Source organism: Hylobates moloch, unplaced genomic scaffold, assembly GCF_009828535.3.
Source record: "Hylobates moloch isolate HMO894 unplaced genomic scaffold, HMol_V3 SCAFFOLD_1, whole genome shotgun sequence".
NCBI lineage: Eukaryota > Metazoa > Chordata > Mammalia > Primates > Hylobatidae > Hylobates > Hylobates moloch.
This window is the reverse complement of record NW_026652276.1, coordinates 46569075-46588230: the sequence shown is the minus strand read 5'-3', so window position 1 is coordinate 46588230 and position 19156 is coordinate 46569075. Positions and strand designations below refer to the sequence as shown.

Here is a 19156-nt window from a genome sequence, read left to right as displayed (position 1 = left end):
CAGGTGGGTGTTGGCCATATCCTGACAGTCACACAACATGCCATACCAAAAAGATGGGAGTTTATCTTGTAAACTTTGCAGAGCCATGAAAAAGTTTAAGCAGAAGAATGACACGATCACATTTTTGTTTCAGAAAGACCACTTTGGCTCTATGGAGGAAGACTTTTATTGATTTAAAGCCATTCAATAAGATATCAACAGTACCAGAAGTTTTAGTTTGAGATACCTATAGGATATCCAGGTGGAAGTATCTCGTTGTAGAGGACTTTGGGTGGTGCTGTTTATCAATCAGTATCGAAGCATTTTTGTGTAGTATTTTAAACAAGTATGGCCGTACCGGTAGGTGTTGGTTGGCTCTTAGCTGTGGTTATGACAAACAGTGTGCGTGTTGACATTCAGGTTAGAATTAAATGTGGCAAAGCCATAGTTCCTATTCTAGTTGGTATGTATACATATCTAGAGGGCATATTTCTGTAAAACATCCTGCATATTGTTTATGCTTAAGTATTTAAGGAAAGTCATAATGAAAAATCTTTGTAACAATAAAAACTTGGAAGGAGGAGAAAGGATAGAGTAAAATAGTCTTCTTACTAGAACCATATGTAGGAAGCTGTCAGTTTGAAGGGCCAGATAGTAAATGGTTTAGGCTTTGGGGACCATATGGTTTCTATCACAGTTATTCAACTGTTGTAATGAGTGGTTCCTGGGACAGCGCCTCTGCTGTTGTAGCACAAAAGCTCCATAGACAATGCGTAAATGAATAGCCATGGCCAGATTCAGCATGGTTTGCCAACTCTTAGACCATTAGTTGATTTGGTAAAGTGATTTTGTGAATGGTTTGGACAAGAAAATAATCTTTACTAGCTATTATATACCATTTCCATAGACTTTTAAACAGAATTTATGATAGCATGCTGTAGTTTTTAAATATGACCTTTAGGAGATTGCTAAAATATACCGTAGCACTGTCAGAGCATGGTGGTTAGATTAATTATACCCATTATTTAATAACAAATAATGATATTTCTTCCTAGACAGGAAGAAGTATGTATGAATTAAGAATTATGTGACTTAACACTAGATTTCTCCTCCCTAAACCAAAGCACCAAGATACTGTTGTGGAGCAAAACGTAGTGTCCCAGAGGGTAGCATATCAGTGTCATCTTTCTACAGATATTGATTGCAAATTTGAATTATGTTTGCAGAAATGTGAAAGTAAAAATTGGAAGTAGCAATTCCTTCACAATTTTAGATTAGGTTTGGGTGGAAAGAATGTATGCCTATAATGATGCAAATGTATTTCTTCCACAAATCTTATTTACTTAGACAAATTAAAGGAATTTAATTTTTATATTTTGAGTCTACAGATTATTCTTAGATGTAATAGTATGTGGTATGCTTTAGAAATTAAGTATATAAACTTTTCTTTTCTTTTCTTTTTTTTTTTTTGAGATGGAGTTTTGCTCATGTTGCCCAGGATGGAGTACAACGGTGTGATCTTGGCCCACCGCAACCTCCGCCTCCTGGGTTCAAGCAATTCTCCTGCCTCAGCCTCCTGAGTAGCTGGGATTACAGGCATGCACCACCACACCCAGCTAATTTTGTATTTTTAGTAGAGATGGAGTTACTCCATGTTGGTCAGGCTGGTCTCGAACTCCCAACCTCAGTTGATCTGCCTGCCTCGGCCTCTCAAAGTGCTGAGATTACAGGCGTGAGCCACCACGCCCAGCCATATATAAACTTTTCAAAGCACTATGCCTTCAAAGATGTGACAATTTTCAGAATTTTGAAATTTTAACAATAATAAGAGAATAGAGTACACTGTGAGGGCAGTGTGTATGACTTGGTACTAGTTATGCTGGATAGCTCTGCTAGGTTATTTTCTGTGTCTATTATTGGAATGAAAGCAATGGCTTAAGGGCATAGAGATGCCAATTTGGATTTGTCCCCAAGTATCTCTTTCTTTGCTGTCATGTGCAGTGGGAAATGAGAATTTCAAGTGGAAAAGAGTGAAGAAGTGAAACCATTTTGAATTAGGCATTTCCCAAAAGAATCTTACTTTTTTTAAAAAAAAATATATATATATTTTTTGAGATGGAGTTTTGCTCTGTTGCCCAGGCTGGAGTGCAGTGGTGTGATCTCGGCTCGCTGCAACCTTTGCCTCTCGGGTTCAAATGATTCTCCTGCCTCAGCCTCCCAAGTAGCTGGGACTACAAGCACGCCCCACCACACCCATGGGTTTCACCATATTGGCCAGGCTGGTCTCGAACTCCTGACCCCATGATCCGCCTGCCTTGGCCTTCCAAAGTGCTGGGATTTATGGGCGTGAGCCACTGTGTCCGGCCCAAGAATCTTGCTTTCTTATTGAGTTTAAGATATATTAGTAAATGTGGGAATTGTGGTGATCGTTTTTTGGAGTGTCTGTCTTACTGGTAATAAGTTGCTTTATGCTTTAGCATAAAGTAAAATGTCAGAATTTATAAGGACAGTGGATAGTAACTGTGAAAAATGACTAATGGGTATATTTTAAGTATTTGTTGTGGGGGATGATGAGGAGGAGGGAACAGAGTTAGTATTTCCTTAATGACTAGTGAAAGCATAAAACTTCTTCAGTATTTGACTAAAATACATCTGGTGGGTAGCATTGTGTTCAATAAAATAATTATTTTGTCTATAGTTACACTTTAGTCATTAATTTTCTTAAGTAGGAAAATGTTTTTAAAAATTGTTTTGAGCAGAAGTATTATACAAAGTTTAATGTGAAGATCTGTTTTTCTAGCTTCCAGAAATGTTGCATGGTGATGGTGACAATGAAGAACATGGCTTTTGTCCTGTGGGGCAATTCATCCTTCAGAATTTAGGATTGCTTTTTGGATTTGCCATTATGCTGGTGATTGCCCTCTATGAAGACAAAATTGTGTTTGACATCCAGTTTTGACCTTTCCCAGTAATCACTGTTGATTACGAGAATGTTACCATGCAGCTTTGCATCTGTTCCTTGTACTGTATGCACGTTGCTCAAAGGAAAGTCAGTGGCTTGCACTACTTACAAGTTTCATAGATTTGAGCCTAACCACAAAAGGCTGGTGCTTAGTACTGTTTTCCCTGCACATAGGGGTCTTTTAAAAATATATAGCTTGTGATAAAGAGAGGAGAATACGGGACTCCATGAACCAGTGTTGATATGTTTGATTAAGACTTCACAAAATAATCATATAAAACACTAGTCTCTTTATTAGTAGAAACTTCTGTGGCTATGCAGAAATAGAGATCGAACCAAAAAAAAATCATTTAAACTTTAAAAATATTTTAAATGGACTTTGGGGAGACATTTTTTGTGTGTGTTTTAAGAATGAATTGTAGTGCCCTTTAATTCAGCTACATACATACATGTGGTGATTGATAGGGATCAACTTGACACAACTTTGAAACTGCATAAAGTAGACATAGGAACTAGAGGAAAGCTCAGGCTGCATTAGAGTATGAATTTAGCATTGGGAAAAGCCCTTATTCTTGAATCTAGAGTTACTATTTTTGTATATATTTGCATAGTGTTTAAACCTGCAGCCTAAACTACTGAAATTTGTGATTGTATGTTTGTGTGAGCTTCAGTTTAATGAAAGATTCATAGTGGTTCCTTGTATTATTATAATACTTGGTGTTGGGGTGTTCTGTTTTGTTTTTTACTTTAATTTTTTTTTTTTTTTTTTGGCGGGGGAGGTGAGGGTTTGGAGCATGTGGTCAATGTTCTCTTTTTAAAAAATTGTAACCCTCTTTGAAAATATCAAAGAAATGAACCAAACGTGGTTTAAATAGTTGATTTTCCTATTTTAACAGTACCAACTAGTTAACTGGGAAATATAAGTTCTGAATGTTCACATTGCTTTACCAGTTTGGCATTGGAACCAAGAGCACATGCTGTGGCTGGCTACAAGGTTGTAAAGCAGAAAATCGAAGTTTACCATGTCTGTAATCTGTACATGAAGTGTCAATTTAGAACAGAACAGTTACTAGGATAAACTCCATTATTGCCATGGCTGTCATGGTACCCAACTGACTTGGAAGATACATTTAAATTACTCAGCTGAAATCACTTGATCATCTTGTGCCAAGATATATCACTTGATCATCTTGTGCCAAGATATGCTGTTGGTGCCTGATAGGGATTAGTCTCTTTTTTAGGTGCCCTGTTCTCCTACCATAATTGTGAATGATTTGTGAGAAGTGCAAGCCATGTTTATCCTGAATTTTTACTTAATTGTATTACTAGTCATATGCATGTAGCTTTCTGTTTACATCCTAATGCCACATGGTCTTCATTTATGCCAGGTAAACTGTATTTGAACTATGTGCAGCTAGCTTTGTTTTAATCTGCTTGGCAACCAGTGTAGCTGCTGTAACAATCTTATTGTTTAAATATATAAGAGCCAAACTCTTTTCCATTCCATCTAAAATGTTTTCATTTAGTACTCTTCTTTCCTCCTACTCTATGAACTTTAAAACAAAACTTTGAGAGCAGCACATGCATCCAGGTATTTATAGATTATTGCCAGTGTTTTTTTCTGTATGCTATAAGCAAGGGAGCTTAGGTGTTATTTCTTTAATTTATGCTTGAATCTGAAAAATTATTTCTGACTTACTCCATGGCCTCCTTATTATAATAAGTAGAAGTTTTATACATAGATTATTTTCAGCATTGGGCACTGAATTAATTAGGACAGTCCTCATCTCATTGCTTGGCCCTTCAAGCAACCTAGCTAAAAGGTGCTGATATTTTATTTAGTACTGCCAACTTCAAGTGATGATTCATATATCTTGATTTCTGAACCAAGATATATTTATAGTTCATTTTTGGGTTTTTATACCCAAGTAGGATTCTGCATTCCAGCATTAAATCTGCTTCATTTTAGAACCTTTATAAAAGCAATAGCTGGAATATACTCCCAGTTTTAAAATAAATGCCTGAGTTAAAGCAAGTGGGTTATGCTGAAGTATATGAAGTTTTATATTCTCTCTAAAATTGTATTATCTTTATTTGCTAGATTTTACAAATCTTTTAAGAGGGCTGTAACAGTTGCTGCTAGTATTAGGGTTCCACCATTATTTAGTTTTCACATCATTCTAATGTATAGTTTCAAGTCTTAATAGACAATCTGAATTCCACTACATTTCTGTTGGCTCCAACATTCCTTTTAGCTTGACCAGTCTAAAATTTAAAATGTGTTTGTTGGAGGTCATTAATGTTACTTGTACAATGCTGTCACTGTGTGACATCCATATGAATTTTGGTATATATCACATTGCATTCAATCAATCAGCTGTGATTCTGCTTAGAAATACTATAGTAACTAGATGCAGTGTGAATTTTTTCCATTAACAGTAAGTCAGTGGCTTAAATGTGATTATGGTCCTGCAAGGTGATTCTTGCTAAAATATCTAAACTTTTGTTTTAACTGAATCATTTTTTTAACTTAAAAAGCTGGAAAATATCAAATGCTGTTTTTTTTCATTGTCAACAGTGGTGTGTCATTTTATGTATGTTCCTAATGCTTATGGAACTCCTCCAAAATAAAGTTGTTACTCGAAGAGAGCAAATATGCCAGTGTGTTTTCTTTAGTCTTTGTTTTAGAACATTTCCTTACATTTAAGTATGAATCATATTATCTGCATTTGCTCATAAGTAAATTCATAATTACAACTTTAGTCAAATGTATTTAAACCAAAAAAAAAAGGTTTAAGTAGTAAAATATGCTTTCTACTTAGCCATCCAACAAGAAGTAGGAACAAGGAAATGACGTCTTCTGGTTATGAATTAAGTTGACATAACAGTGCTACACCTCGTCCAATCCAGTGTTCCTTGGGTTGGTCAGAGGGAAGAGTCATGGCAATCACAAAATTCGTGGAATGGCCAGTGGTGGATAATGTTCCTCTCCGCTCACTTGTCTTATACAATGGAGCAACATAACCTGGCCGTTTCGGTATATCTGCCCTCTTACAGGGCTTTAGCCACATCTGGAAGAAAGTACATAACACCTCTTTAAGTCAAGGCTGTTAAATGTACATATGTTTCAGCCTAATATAGTATTCTCAGAGTAAGGTTATGCATGCAAATTTCTGTGGCCCAAATAGATTTATTTTCACCAGCAGTGCTGTGATTGCTCAAAACATTTTATAGAACTCTCATAACTGAAAAAAAATAGTTTTCACCTACTCTGTCTAAAAGCATATTTTCCAACTATTTATCTCTCAGCCACAATGACCTGGGAAATGACTTTTGGTGCTTACAATGATAAAAAAAAAAAATCAGATACACTTTAAAAGGAGAGAATTGCCACACTGATACTCAGAATCATGTGCCTTTATATTAATTGAAAGCCAGTCCCAAAAAATTCTGAAGGGATTTTTATCAACAGCTGTAGAGCTAGAGAACCTTCCCATTTTAGGAGACTATTATAAAGGAGATACTATATATATTATGCTGTTTAAAATATAATTGCATTCCTTTATAACCACAATCTATACCCCATTCTTTTTATCATTAAGTTCCTGTAATTTATTATTAGACCTCATCAATCTTAAAAATAAGATTTTGAGGCAATTTGATCTTTGAATGTAAGAGTAAGAACAAACTATGTTCATAAAGATATTTTAGAATTTAATTCAATTTATTTTTCTGGAGTAGAAGTAATAGCAATCCTCGAGATGATAGGACTTGACAGCCGCAATGTTCAGACCCCTCTTTTAGGTTTCTCAGGTCAAAACACAGATTGTTGAAGGAGCTTATAAGTATGCGAGTTTCTCTATTTCTCCCACTTACTTGTGGAATCCAGATTTTCATAAGGGGGATCCACAAGGCAGTTTTGCAGATACTAACTACTATGTAAAACTCGAAGCACTCTTCCTAACTCAGATTTCATTTCAACCCCAGGGGATTTTTCTAATGATAATTTTTATTTCTAACTAGCTCCTTATTCAGGAGAATCATTACCCATTTATAAATTAATTTCTTCTTGTACACACTGCAAACTACTTAAGAGTTTCCACGTGAAAGACTCAATTTTGATCAGCTCCTGAAATTGCATTTATTTGTCCTTGCAACTTTCAATTTGGGTCTTGTATTTTCTCACGGTATTTTAAAATATATGACAGCTTTCTCGCAAATGGCTGTCAGTTGACCCATCACTGATCCTGTTACAGCTGCTCTGAAGGGGTTTTTACCTGTCTTTGAGCTGCTGCCAGAATCTTGCAAAAAGAATTCACATAAGTCCCACTGCCTATATTTTATCACAGCATCCCAGACCTACCCTTCAAATTGCTATTTTCTTAAGCCATTTTCTCATGATGCAGTTATAGATGGAAACGTAATTATATTTTATAAAGCTTAATCTGCCAGTGCTGGAGATGGGTGCCTAGGAAATGTAGCTTTTTAAATTGATGATTTTCATAATCTTTAATATGCAAGTTTCACATTTTCAAGTCAAAGTATAAGAAAAACATAAGTCCAGTGTATCTATATACAGTGGACCTCACTATTTGTGGATTCCACATTTCCAAGTTTGCCTACTCACCAAAGTTTATTTCTAATCCTAAAATCAATTGGCAGCATTGTCACGCTCCTTGGTGGACATTTGCAGAGCATCAAAGATTTGCGTCATCCAACACATGTTCCCAGCTCAGGTTGAACCAGGTGAGTCTCTGCTTTCTTGTTTCACCTCATGACCGTAAACAAGTGTCCTTTTCATGGCCTATTTAGTACCATGTTTTTCACATTTTTGTGTTTTTGTTGGCGATTTCACTTTAAAATGACCCCCATGTGTAACGCAGTGCTGTTTTGTTTTTTGTTTTGTTTTTTGTTTTTTTTTGGAGACGGAGTTTCGCTCTTGTTGCCCAGGCTGGAGTGCAGTGGTGCGATCTAAGTTCACTGCAACCTCCACCTCCCAGGTTCAAGCGATTCTCCTGCCTCAGCCTCCCTAGTAGCTGGGATTACAGGCACCTGCCACCACACCTGGCTAATTTTTGTATTTTCAGTAGAGACGGGGTTTCTCCACGTTGGTCAGGCTGGTCTCAAACTCCCGACCTCAGGTGATCTGCCTGCCTCGGCCTCCCAAAGTGCTGGGATTACAGGCGTGAGCCACTGCGCCCAGCTAGTGCTAAGTGCAAGAAGGCTGATGCGCCTCATAGAGAAAATATTAGCTCATGCCTCAACAAAGCTCATAGCATTCTGACCATGAGTTAATGTTAATGACTCAACATTGTATATTAAATAAGGTGTCTTTAAACAGACACAAATAAAATAAGGTTATTTACTGATCAGCTAACGAAAGTGTTGTGACCAAAGAAAGAACCCTGTATTTATTTCCCCAGGAGCAATGGTTCAGTATTTGCTAATTCAATGTTGGAAGCAACTTTATAGAACGTAATTACCATGAATAACAAGAATTGACTGTATATGTGTGTATTTATATATATATACATATGTGTACACATATATACACACAATATGGGGTCTATTTTATATATAATATATAAAATATGTATAAAATAATTCCACATGTATATGTAATTAGAATTTACTAACCACAGGCACTGTATCATAAAGAATTTTGGGATGCGATTCTGCAAGTTTCTTGATCTTTCTATTCCAGGAAGCCCCATCCAGAAATAATCCATGAATGAAAACACCTAAATATAAAAGAAACACTTTAATATAACACTTGAAATATGCATTTTGATTGAGTTCTGAATCTGAAATTTCTACATGTAAGTACTATGCAGGTGATACTAGATTTGCCGACTAAGACTTGTTCTCCAATGAAAGCAATCTCCTGAGTGTTTTAACATCCATATTTCAAGAACATTGAAACTTTGCCTAGTGAAATAATACAATAGTAAAATTAGGTGTGGAAGACAAAAGAGGAAAGAAATTTTAAATGGGTCTATGGGAAGTTCTCAGTGTGTGTGTGTGAACATTATCAAATTTATATTGTTAATTGGTCAATGATTATACTGTGTTTTCAGAAGCTGTGAAATCTAGGGAAAAAAATAGTTCTTAATGTAATAGGGATCCAGTGGTGGCTAGTGGGCAGCATATGAACAAAGTACCCTTCTGTAGATCTCCAATGTCGTAAGAATTAAATTGCTCCTCCCCTTTTAGAATTTATTCTTACTGCCAAGAGCTCTCCTTAGTCTGCTGATAATGAAAGACACATGATGAACTCTCTCTAAAATGTCATGTTGTACACTAACAGCTAAAGAGTACAAATTAGGCAGTCAGTGAAACATGAGTTACTTTCTTTGGCTTTACATATCAGTAAAGCCTCATAGATTGGAGTCTGCAGGTAAAATTTATTGTAACAGTACAGATGTCAAGCATTGTAGGCTTTGGGAAGACTAAAGTTTTAGTTCCTAATTTGTTGTGTGACCTTGAGCAATTAATTTAACCTCAAAACCTGTTTTGTCATCTGGAGAACAACCTTAAAAACATTTGTAAAATAGTAATATCTGCTTTGTCCACCTTGTAGAGTTGTTAGAATCAAATCAACTAACATAGGGGGAAATGCCCTTGTAGAGTAGTATATGAAAATCTGCTTGAGCAGTGCTGTCCAATAGGACATTTTGCAGTGATGGAAATGTTCTATGTGTTGTCCCGTATGGTAGCCACTAGCTCTAAGAGGCTGGTATTAGTAAGCTGAACACTTGAAATGTGGCTGGTGTGACCAAATAACTGAATTTTAAATTTTATTTTAATTATAGTTAAATTTAAATGGCCACATGTGGATAATTTAATGATAGAGTTGAGGGAAAGACTTACCCTTTCTCTTCTCTGGGTTTTAGCTGATGGGAAGAACACATTGGAATATAGTATCAGTTTTATTAATTGACAAAGCACTTGTCCAGTAACTGCCAATGTATAACTCTGGTAAAGCTGGATTGCAAAATGGACCTTGATTCCACGGCAGTGGAGGGGTGGACTTGCGTGAGGGGAGAGATGGGTCTGCAGAGCACATTCTGCGTCTTTACCTCTGTGGCCAGCTCTAAGGCCTGTCCACCAGTCACCAAAACAAGTGGGGATAGGGCAAAGTAGGAGAACTTTATAGTATGGAATACAATGGAAAAGAAAGAGAGCCTATACACAGGTCCAAGTGAGCTATTTAATACCCTGCCTCACCGACTCAAAAGCATAGCCCAATAAATTTCTGCCTCTAACCAATCAGATTAGTTATTCCTCATTTGGGAAGAGTGATAATATCATAGAAAGTAAACAAAAGAGTTCATTTCACACCTAGAAAAGTGGTGATAGGGATAAAAGTTCTTTCCAACCCATCAATTGTATAGGAAATATGATGAGAATCTTTAAATACATTCTTATTTCTCACGGCTAGTAAGGACCATGAGGATATAGATACATAGAATATACAGAAAATGACAGGTAGATGTTAACAGGTCCTTGTTCACAGCTGTCCTGCTCTATGAGTGATGCCCTTTGCCATCTGTGAGATATCATCAGCACATAGTGTCAGCTACGGTTGTTCCAGTTCCTCTCTTGTTCACTATTTTCTGCCTCCCTTCATGCTGTGCAATGCTGTCAACTGGTGACTGAGCCACCTAGTAGTACCTAGCAATTCAGATAAGAGGAATCTTAGGTAATTGCATCTATAATATAGGATGTTGTGACAATTAATATTGTCAACTTGATTGGATTGAAGGATGCAAAATATTATTCCTGGGTGTGTCTAAGAGGGTGTTGCCAAAGGAGATTAACATTTGAGTCAGTTGGACTGAGAGAGGCAGACCCACCCTCAATGTGGGTGGACACCATCTAATCAGCTTCCAGTTCAGCTAGAATAATGCAGGCAGAAGTTGGAAAGAGCAGACTTGCTAAGCCTTCCAGCCTTCATCTTTCTCCCATGTTGGATGCTTCCCACCCTCAAACATCAGCCTCCAAGTTCTTTGGCTTTTGGACTCTCAGACTTACTCTAGTGGTTTGCCAGGGGCTCTTGGGCCTGTGGCCACAGACTGAAGGCTGCGCTGTCTGCTTCCATACTTTTGAGGTTTTGGGACTGGGACTGATCCACTACTGGCTTCCTTGCTCCTTAACTTGCAGACGGCCTATCGTGGGACTTTATCTTGATTGTGTGAGTCAATTCTTAATAAACTCCTTCTCATAGATACATATATCCTATTAGTTCTGTCCGTGTAGAGAACCCTAACTAATACAGATTTCAAATACTAAAACACTTTCAGCAGCATTGTAGCCTTTAGGTGCCCCTTTTCATTGTATTTTAATTTAATCTTAGGTATATAAGGATGACATCATTATGAGGCCCAGAACCTAGAAACAGGAACATACAAAAATATGTGTAAAGTATGGTAAAGGGGTAGAGATTGGAAAAAAAGAAACTTGGCTTCTATCCCAAGCTGTTCTCAGGTGGGATCTATGTCCCTCCCACTAGGGTCCTATGAGAAAGTGATTCCTTGGGGAACAACCCATTTATCTAAATCATTCCATGGATTCTCTTTTTCTTTCTGATAATTAGCTAAGTAGGAAGGAAAAAACTAGGATGACAAAAAGGCTAATTTGCAGATATGTGTGCTTATTGGTGAAATGTATATGTGCATTGGTATGTGTATAAAATAATAAAGTTCAAGATTTTGCAGAAATCTATCAGCTATTATAAATTAAGCCTGGGCCAACACTGTGGTAGTCAGCAAAACAGTTTAATTAACTGATGACTACTCTTCAGTGTATGATCTTGAGACACTAAATGGGCTTTATGGATCCTTTAATAAGTTATGCTTTATTTTTACTCCACTGTTTTCAAGATAATTTTGGATTTTTAATACTTGACCTTCTTTTATAAGAGCTTCTGTGGATTAAATTAGTAAACCAATGCAAAAAGAAATATCAACTACCCTATACATTATGTTCAGTATATAATAATGGACAACACAATAGTTTGATCTTGGGTATTAGCTAATTCAGAAGCTTTTGGCAATGCTTATAAATTCAGTCTTTTAGCTGAGTTCAAAAATGTATAACCCTGAAAGATATCATCACTCCTACTCAAACTTCAACCCAAATGCGACCTTCCGCCTATTATAATAATATGAAAAGAACTAGAAAAAAATTCATGCATCTGAATTAAATACTTAAGAATTAACCCTAACTCCTTTAAGAAAACTTTCCTTGAGAAATGTGATGTTTTCAAACTTCTACCAAAATACTCAGTAGGCCACAGAGAAAGCAGCTAAGCATGAGAGCCAGATGGCCTGGGTCTGAATCTCACCTCTGTCCATTATTAGCTGTGGGACCTTCAGCAAGTTACTTAACCCCCCTGAGCCTTAATTTCCACCTTGTCTAATGGCAATAATAGTAGTATCTGAGCCATAGGCTATTGTGAGGATTCAGTATAATGGACTGGGCAGTCTCTGGATCCCAGCAGTGGTACAGAGCAGCCCCACCGTAAGTATCCATGCTCTTTCCTTCATTTGCTTTTACCAAACTTAGGCATTCCTTTTCTCCATTGCCAAATACTTAATTTGAGCCAAATTATTTATCCTTCTGGTATGTTGCTAAATTTATCTAACTATACTTTTAATTTTATGAGGGCAGGGGCTCAAACTCGTATTTATTAGTGTCTTTTATGACACGTAATATAGTGAGCTGTATGGGAAAAACTTTGTTAAAGCTTATATTATTAAGGAAATAATAAACTAAATAACTTAGCAGAAGGTTGTTAAATTTCCGTCTGTATTTGTTTTATTTATTTATTTTAAAAGCCTCTAGTGGGATAAAGCGTCTTTTGAGTACGTTAAGAATAAAGGGATTTTGAACAAATGGTCAGAATAATGGTAGGTTAGGCATCTGTGGCTGAAAAATATTATTTCTAAGATATCATATGTCCCAATGATTCTTTATTGCTTGCATTTATTGTTCTTAAATGTGTTTCTGCAATAAACTGTTCAAGTATTAGAGACTGGAATAAGAGGTATCTTTAACAGGTTGGGTTCGAGTCCATACGTTTTTAGTGGATTCCAGTAGCATAATTTTTAGAATTTCCCCAGCAGCATTTGAGGGCCCTTTATGTGCTAGACACTGAGAGGCACTCAAGAAAGAATGGTGCAGACAAACAAGGTCACTGCTCTTCTGGTATCTGTACTGTAGTGAGGGAGAGAGATAATAAAGAAAGAAACACATAAAATAATTACAGTCTGACTGATGCTTTAAAGTTAATAAGCAGAGTTGCAAGAGAGGATAATAAGGTGAAATGGGTGGCTCCAACAGATGGAAGTGGTGTTCCCAAGATCCCAAAGAGAAAAGAACATGAGCCGTTCTAGAAACTGTCAGGAGGTTAGTGTGACCTGAGCATAGTGGCATATGATGAGCTTGTACGGGTGGGCGGTGGCTAGAACACACCTGGCCTCATTGTCACCATAAGGCATCTGGATTTTATTCAAACCACAAAGGGAAAAAACTTATTTAGTTGTCTGGGTTTTCAATGGAGACCAAAGGCTGATATTATCTATTTTCATTTTTTAAAAAAGTTCTGTGGTTTCTCTACAAATTAAGGGCAATAAGTGGGTAATGACAGTAGGGAGACAGGATAAAGGCTAGCGGAGAAGGCAAGATAAAAGTGGTGGTGGGGTTAGGTGCAGTGGCTCACGCCTATAATCCCAACACTTTGGGAGCCCATGGTGAGTGGATTCCTTGAGCTCAGGAGACCGAGACCAGCCTGGACAACACAGGGAGACCCTGTCTATACAAACAAATGAAAAAATTAGCTGGGCATGGTGGCACATGCCTCTGGTCTCAGCTACTCAGGAGGCTGAGTGGGAGGATCACTTGGGCCCAGGAGGTCAAGGCTGCAGTAAGTTGAGATCATGCCACCACACTGTAGGCAGGGTGACAAAGTGAGACCCTATCTCAAAAAAAAAAAAAAAAAATTGTGGTGGCAGTAGGATTGTAGGTGAGCAACTGCCCTTGATACGAACAGATGAGGGAGCAGAAGAACAAAGAGTATCTGGGTTTCTGTCTGGATGGTGGCGCCATTTATTGAAATGACTCATTTTACATATTCAGGAGATACCAAAGTGTAGATTTCAGGTTGGCAATTGGATATGGAGGTCTGATCTTAGAGGAAAGATCTAGATTGAAGATTCAGAGATTTACTTTTGGAGGACATAAGCAAAGAGTTAATGTTTAAAGATACAAAAAAGAATAGGGTAACTTGGGGTAGGATGCTATCAGAAAAGAGAAATGGTCCCAGGACTGAGTCCTTGGAAACTCTAATATTAGGGGAGCCTAAACCAGCCAACCAGCATGAATATGGCCAATGAGATAAGGAAAATCAGGAGAGGGTGATGTCCTGGAAACAGAGAAGCATGTCTCTAGAAATATGAAGATGGCAACTGGTAAAAATCGCTAAGAGATTAAGATGAAGACATAAGAGAATTCATGGGATTTGTCAACATGGAAGTCATCGCTAACTCTGAAAAGAACAGCATCAGTTGATTAGAGAGGATGAAAGGTAGATAACAAATAGGAAGTGAGAACCCGCAGACAGCATGTAAAGACAATTCTTTTGAGAAATTTTGCTATACTGGTGAGTGGAGATACGGGACAGCAGCTGAGGGGGATGTAGAAAGACAATTGAAATGGTTGATTTAAGATGAGAGATTCTAGAGCATGTTGTAGGTTGACAGGAATTATCTATTAATAAGAGAGAAATAATTTATTCCTGAAAGAGAGGGCACAATTAAAGGAGCAAAGCCCTCGAGAAGGAAAAAGAAAATGGGATCTGGATTCCTCGAGGGTGCAGATGTTGACAAATGTATTGAGTTGGTGGTGCTAAAAGCTCTCTTCAGATGGCTTTTTTTTTTTTTTTTCCATGAAGGATAAGGTGAGATGTAGGAGCAGAAGGAAGGGCAAAGAGGGCATAAGTGGTTGTTTTAAGAGGAGGAAAGCAAATATCCCCAGGAATAGTAGTGGGATTGCTTCACAGTGTTACAAACCATCTTGAGATTTGTGACCATCAATTTAAAATAAAACTTCTTGGCACAGTAATGTGATTATCATACACTGTTGTGATTACATATCTACTTGTTAGTGTCTCCCACCACAGTATAAATTAGTTGAGGGACAAGATCCTAAATTGTTCCCTGTTGATATCTCCAGTGCCTGATAGAAGAGTGAGCCAGTGACTTCATCATTCAGTGATGAATAAGCAAGTTGTCTTCAACACACTAGTTAAAGCAGTACACATTAACAGTCACTTAAGAGATAAATGTCATTTATATAAAGACAATTTTGATAAAATTCTGGAATCTGTAGCATTTAAAAAATAACTCTTATTTAAAATAGTGGCCTTGTCCACTAAATTTGAAATAAAACATCAGGGTAGCCATAAAGTGTAGACAATCATTAAGAAAATAAAGATTTCCTCACAATCTTTCAACCACAAAGCAAATGTTTCTATTAGCTATAAGTTTTGGAATGGTAAGCTATAAGTTTTGGAATGACAGTAAAGAATACATATTTTAGGATTCTACGAAGGTATACGCTTCAACGGACCAGGAAAAACCTTGTTTTCAATGCTGTACATGTCAAGTTCCCACAGCCAACATAAGATTATGGCTGATTATCCCATGTGCTGTTAATTTGATGATTACCTTCTTCTTAACATTTTAAGAATAACTTCTAACTTATAAAATTTTGCAAAAAAGTATAAAGGACATATATTCTTTATCCAGACTATTCATCTACTGTTATCATTTTCTTCCCCTATTTGCTTGATCATTCCCCCTCACCCCTTCTCTCTCTCTCTCTTTCCCCTGGCTCACTCATTTGCTCTCTGTATCTCAATAATCTTTTTCTCTGGCATTTAAGGTAAATTACATTCATGTTTATTACTTTTTTAACAGCTGAGGAAAGTAAGCTAGAATGTCATGTTTTTGTTCATTGCCCAGATATAAGCCGACTCATTCTGTCCCTGCACTTACCATCCTCAGGAGGATGCTTGTATTCTTTGTCTTCCATCACTTCATAGTCAAACCCAAGAAGATCAATAGGAATTGTGTATTTCCTGGCGTAGTTCTGCTGGGCACCGGTCAGGAAGGCTTGTGTGAAGAAGAAGCCAGAAAGCCAGAAGACTGGGGGAGGACCAACCTCGTACCATTGCTAGGGTGTAAAACACAAGTGGGCTAACAGTAGCGCCTTTCAACCTTTTTTTTTTTTTGAGACAGGGTCTCTGGTTGCCCAGGCAGGGCTCAGGTGATCCTCTCACCTCAGCCTCCCAAGTAGCTGGGAATACAGGCACATACCACCATGCCTGGCTAATTTTTTTGTATTTTTAGTTGAGAAGGGGTTTTGCTATTTTGCCCAGGCTGGTCTTGAACTCCTAGACTCAAGCAGTATGCCTTCCTCAGCCTCCCAGAGTGCTGGGATTACAGGCGTGAGCCACCACACCTAGCGAGCCTTTCAACTTTTGAATACAACACTACTTAATAAAATGTATCCAAATACATTTATTGTCTTTTAGATAAACTAACAAATGACCTCTGAGGAATAACAAGCCATACTCTCAAGGTTTTAAAAACAGGTAGCATATTCAGTATTTGTCCTGATTTCAATTTCATACCTATCATATCAGCTTGGAAATTACAATGTGCATTAATGCAAACAAATGTCTGTTTTATACATGCCCCATGATTCTTTCAGAAAGGCTCCCTACAATAGTGAATATCTAATATGCATTGTTACACAATACATCATGTTATATAGTTGAACAGAAGAACAGATCCCCATAAAGTCTGGTCAGATGGTTATGTTTTTCACTTTTTTTCTCTCTCTAATTAGTCATTAGTACCCAATAGAATGTTGCTTTGGAAGTTTTTCTTCCTACTTCACTAAAACACAGTAAAATTCAACATATAGGAACACAACATTGTACAAGGAACTCCTGGAAGAAGCAGGGTAGTGAGACCTTAAGGCCTTTAGAAATGTCAAGATACTTTAGTTCTCTGTTCATAACATAGATTCTAATGGTGAGTCAGTTGAATACCAACTTTAACTAGATAGTAAATTAGAGAAGCCAATCTGAAGAAATGAGTTTGAAAAGCTTTTCCCGAAAAGAGCCCAAGGTATAACTTTATCCTTCAAAAACAATCTTACTTCCTTAGTACTGACTGTAGCATAACAAAATGCCTGAATTATGAAAAGGGAATTTAACCATTTTTATCCCTGCAGAAATTTCTTCATAGGCGGCTTTTGACACATTATATACAGAATCTAGGAAATTAATCGATATTTCTAATAGGTATAGTTGTTAATAAGAACATAGTTAAGCACCAATATTACCAGACAATTAGTAGATAGGCTTCTGCCCACTCAACATTTCCAAGACAATTAGCCATTGAGGTCATTACTGACTTGGGCTGAAACAGCAATCTAGTGATTTCATGACCTAGAAAAGTGCTGGGCAATGAAGCTATAATACCCCCACTGGTAGCTTGACTGGCTTTCTTAGATGTTTTGCTGTAGGTATCTATTTTAATGTTAAATACTTAGTGGAAAAACCAACATAGCTAGATGTTTTCTGCTTTCATGTAGTACTAGCTTTTTGACAGTTCAGTGTAGCAGTTACATACATCGTATGAAATATTAAGTGGTGGTGATTTGTGCCTGGGGTGCACAGAAAAACTAGAGAGTAATACTCATTACACTAAGCATTCTGACAAAGAAAATGAAACCAGGAGAAACTTAACAATATATGATCATTTAGATGAACTTACCTGCAAGAATTTTAGTCTTGCAAGGAAGTCATTCACATAGCTGCCAAGCGGTTTAAGGCTTGGGTAGGATTTACCCATCCACATTTCTGGAATTTTGACATTCAAAATGCTGCTAACCACTTCTTCAAGATCTGTAGACATGACTACAAGCCCCTGAAACACATTTAACCTTGGTTAATATAATAGTATAGATTACAATAGATTATAAGCAACCACCTTTTAAATACCTCCTTCACGATTATCTTTTGTTTATATTGTGATTAGTTAAGGTTGAGTCATACAGGAAAAAAAAAAAAAGTGAAGATACTTGTTTTTCCTTACAAGTAGGCCAGGGAGTCTTTAATTATTCCTTAGAAAAATATTAACAATTTTAATCTAACATTTTTTTCTTTTTTGAGACGGGATCTTTCTCTGTTGCCCAGGCTGGAGTGCAGTGGTGGGATCATGGCTCACTGCAACCTCGACCTTCTGGACTCAATTAATCCTTCCACCTCAGGCTCCCAAGAAACTGGGACGACAGACATGCATCACCACACCCGACTGATTTTTTACTTTAAAATTTTTTTTGTATAGGAAACCAGGCAAGGTGGCTCATGCCTGTAATCCTAGGACTTTGGGGCCGAGGCAGGTGAATCACTTGAGCTCAGGAGTTCAAGACTAGACTGGGCCACATGGCGAAACCTCATCTCCACAAAAAATACAAAAATTTGCTGGGTGTGGTGGTGCATGCCTGTAGTACCAGTGACTTGGGGGGGCTGAGGCAAGAGGATCACTTGAACCTGGGAGGTCCAGGCTGCAGTGAGCCAAGATTGTGCCACTGCACTCCAGCCTGGGTGACAAAGTGAGACCCTATCTCAAAAAAAAAAAAAAAAGTTGTAGAGATGGGGTCTTACTATATTGCCCATGCTGGTCTCAAACTCCTGGCCTCAAGCAATCCTCCTGTCTCAACCTCCTGAAGTGCTAGGATTAAAGGCATGAGCCACTGCACCTGCACCTGAGCTAACCAAGTTTTAATACAAAAATCTTAATCAATACTTGGCTACTCGCTAGCTATTAAATCACAGATTAATTTTGACTTAGTTTACTGTCTATTAAGTGAATAAGTTATACAGTTCTATACTGCATTCTGAAAAGGATGGTGATAAATATAAAATTAGAAAAATTACATAAAATGCTTTGAAAAGTTAAAATGTCCTGGAATTGAATTATGAAGTCTAGTTGACTATTTCCCATTTTGAATGACTGATGCATGGATGTTAAAACTTTGAAAGCCCTGATAATTCCTGCTTATCTGACTTTTAACTGGGCCAGTTGCTATTATTCATTTCTGTCTTTCCTATGGTTGAAAATATTATTCCAGCTAACA

The 19156-nt window shown here is 37.3% G+C and overlaps 2 protein-coding genes across 9 annotated transcripts in view; one reads left to right on the top strand and one right to left on the bottom strand.

Moving 5' to 3' along the window:
* Positions 1-5527, top strand: part of SLC39A10 (solute carrier family 39 member 10) — a 133366-nt gene extending 127839 nt beyond the window's left edge. For all 8 annotated transcript variants that reach the window (XM_058440042.1, XM_032755102.2, XM_032755100.2 and 5 more), the window contains one exon: positions 2780-5527. In XM_058440042.1, the coding sequence (XP_058296025.1) occupies positions 2780-2938 (159 nt within the window). In that variant the 3' untranslated portion in view covers positions 2939-5527. The remainder of the gene's footprint in view (positions 1-2779) is intronic.
* Positions 5528-5603: 76 nt separating this feature from the next.
* DNAH7 (dynein axonemal heavy chain 7) overlaps positions 5604-19156 on the bottom strand; it is a 330709-nt gene continuing 317156 nt past the window's right edge. The window contains exons 61-64 of the mRNA XM_032755099.2: positions 17791-17943; positions 16000-16177; positions 8579-8682; positions 5604-6012 (exon numbers count right to left, since the gene is read on the bottom strand). Of these exons, the coding sequence (XP_032610990.2) occupies positions 5806-6012; positions 8579-8682; positions 16000-16177; positions 17791-17943 (642 nt within the window). The 3' untranslated portion in view covers positions 5604-5805. The remainder of the gene's footprint in view (positions 6013-8578; positions 8683-15999; positions 16178-17790; positions 17944-19156) is intronic.